Consider the following 3,186-nt stretch of genomic DNA (forward strand, 5'->3'; position numbering starts at 1 on the left):
ATTCTGCATACTGTGCTTTGATTATAATTCTAACCGATGTCGTTTATGCCTTAATGAAAATTTCGTCCACGAAGTCTGCTTCGTGCAAACTCTTAAATGATCAAAGGAACCTAAATGAAATCCTTGATTTCGTTCGTGATCATGGTCAAAGAAAAGTCCCTACTCTGGACCTTCTCCTTCTTTGACATCAAGGGAAGAAGCACCGCCGGAAGTCGATTCAGAGACGGGCCTAAGGAACACAATCCACCTGTTTAACCGGATAAGATTCCCCGTGAAGTGGAAAGTGACTGATTCGACCACTTACAATATCTCACTAAAATGTCTAATTTTGGATTATTGCAACTCCGCGAAGAGTACTTAAGGGTTCTAGGATGGATTGGTGACAGTTAAATTTCCACCTTTGAAAGAAGAAGACAACATTTTGGATCAAAGAACATCTTTAGTAAGCATGAAAGGTAAGGTCTTTTTCCATGATGTTTTTCGTTGTAGTGAGTTCGATTCAATCTATAACACGCAGCTTTTGGTTCACTCTTGTCTGAGAGCATGCTAATACGACTCTAATATAATCGACATAGACAGGGCAGGTTGACGATAAACTTAGTACTAAAAGAACCGTTTAACATGTAGTACTTACCATTACCAAATTTCAGTTGGAGAGAAGAAGCATTTTACTGAATCGGGGCATGGACCCCTGATTGAATTAAACTTGATTAGGGGTGACAGAAGCTGCTTGAATTGTAGTTTTGTATGTTCTCTGTTTAAAATTCGGCTCAAAAACGAACATCAGTTCACAGTACTTCTATAACAAGCTTTTTAATTAACCATGAAACTTGCATGCTGTGCTCCAGCCAATTACAGCAAAGGATTTGTTCGCCAATCAGCTTTCAAATTGATTGTTTGAGCACACGCGTGTGTTCCCGCGCCTACCACGGGTAACCAAGCATTGATGACGTCACTGACCGTTGACTGATTGCTTTTCTTCGCAGTTTTGTTTGCCGTGTTATCTGCTATGATGGCAATTTCCATCATACAGGCAAAGGACATATGTCAATTAGATGTAACGACAAAAGCACAATTTAACAAATTGTTTCCAATGCTGCTAACATTTGGAGTGGACGTCCTTAAGACAAAGGAAACAATAATTGTAAGTGTCTTCAATAAATCTCTAAAGATATAAAGTTATTCATTTTGATAAAGCGTTAATCATCAAACCAAGTCGAATTAATCAGTGTGCCAGAGTATTCTTGTCTGTGATAAGCCAGCATTTGTATAGATGACTGCAAGAGTTTAATGGAGAAATTGGGGAATACCTTCATTATCTTTTTTTCTTAATTTGTTGAAAGCTGTTTTTTAATACCACTCTAGGCTAAAAGATGGTTCAATGACAGTTACGAGACAGCAGACATAAAGTTATCAACGTTTAGAAGGCCACAAAGTATGAATAAGACTTCGGTAAGAGCTTTTTTTTACAGTATATACTTATACAATTCGAATGGTGTTAACATTTGTGGTCCAGGCATTCAAAGTGAATCCTCTTGTTCAGATGTCACTTCGAAAAGATGGAGTGGAAATCACGATTGTGTTGCGTTAGGAAAATGGCTAGAAAGGCCATAAAGGCTAGAAAAAATGGGAAATAAACAAACAATAAACATAAATAATTTAAATTAGAGGTACCTTGATAATGATGTCAGCAACATCGAAACGTCGAACAACTCTAATTTTATTATTTCTCTTAAAGTTTTTCAGTAAACCGCTAATAAACATAAATTTGAAAGAATAGCTAGAACCAAATAGGACTTTATAATTACCAGCCTTGAAGTCATTATGTCTCCTATTGACACAAAACTATATCAGTACCGCATGGAATGATTTTCACTTGAGTGTTGAGAGTAATTCGCATTTTCTTTGGTTTTGCATTACTACCTTGAGCGGTTGGCGCCATTTCAGTTAGGTATCGCATTAGAAGTAAAACCAAAAACAATTGTGACCGGTTCGTACGCGTTTTCCGTTGTGCTTTGGGTCCGCCAAATTTATTTGCTTTGAGTTTTGATTGGTTCACTGGGTTGTGTAGTATGTAATTGGCCAGAGTGCTAGTGATTACGTTTGTTTTACGACACTCAATTTTAAATGGCTCCATTTTGAATTAATACTGTCACTACAATGTTCATTTTCTTCAGCTCCAGAACACGTTAGAAAGCAATCGTCGTATTTTGAAGGCATTCATCCCGAATATGAGCAAATTCAAACGGCAATTTGGTGCCTTCGTAACTGCCAGGGACGTGACACATCAACTTCAAGAAGTGAAATGGAAAGCTAGAAATATCATTAACTTTATTCAAGCGATTGAAAATGCTCTACGCAAGGTAACTGAACTAAAATTAATTTCAATTCTACTGATACTTTACTGCAAAGTTGAAAGTCCAAAGTTGACATCCGTATGCAACATTTCGACATAAATTTCTTATTTCAGAACCAGGAGTTAGCACATCCTCTACTTGAGTGAAGTTTTCCCCGAAAAAATCACATCCTGATAACATAGTATTTGCTTAATCTCTTTACTACAGCTCGCCCAGCCAAGTACAGCGGTCGTCCGTCCCATCACAAGCGCTGCCATTAACGCAACTCGCAGCTCCCATGGTGTTTCTACTAGTACCCAGAGCCCCGCAGTAGCAAGACCACAGGCGACAGTTTTAGCGCTTCATGACATCGCTTTACAAGCGTCCGCCATGTTGGACGATTTGTACACCAACATTGTAAAGATGCAAGTGGACTTCTTGAAAGTATCCAGGACGACGTGCCCGACGAAATAAAGTAGAAATGTTATCTCATGAAGCTTAAGGAACACAATATTTATTCTGCGGGATAGGCTAATATTAACTAACTAGTAATTCAAGTAGTATACAAACGTGAATAGCCAAGGGTTAATGAAGGTTCGTTGAACTATCAGTAAGGCAATATTTGCTTTAAATTGTAATTTGTCATTATATGACCGTAGCGTAGCTTACTGTCTCCATGAGACGTTATAGATTGGTACAAAGAAATGAAATAAATACAAGGGGGACAAATAGTTACTGTAAGTTTCAATAATTGGTTGGAAATAAACTTGATTAAGAATTAACGTTGAGGTCTCCTGTTTTTGAGTTGTTATTGAATTTTGGAAAACTTGCTTTTAAGTTTCAATTATAT

At 37.5% G+C, this 3,186-nt stretch overlaps 1 protein-coding gene across 1 annotated transcript; it reads left to right on the top strand.

The window, feature by feature from the left end:
• The first annotated feature begins 448 nt into the window (after nt 1-448).
• LOC145470870 (uncharacterized) lies at nt 449-2,658 on the top strand. The gene is made up of 4 exons (XM_081454752.1): nt 449-455; nt 987-1,144; nt 1,366-1,452; nt 2,178-2,658. The coding sequence occupies exons 1-4, from the start codon at nt 449-451 to the stop codon at nt 2,454-2,456; spliced, it is 531 nt and encodes a 176-aa protein (XP_081310878.1). The 3' UTR covers nt 2,457-2,658.
• The last annotated feature ends 528 nt before the right edge of the window (nt 2,659-3,186 follow it).

This window comes from Orbicella franksi, chromosome 2 (assembly GCF_964199315.1).
Source record: "Orbicella franksi chromosome 2, jaOrbFran1.1, whole genome shotgun sequence".
NCBI lineage: Eukaryota > Metazoa > Cnidaria > Anthozoa > Scleractinia > Merulinidae > Orbicella > Orbicella franksi.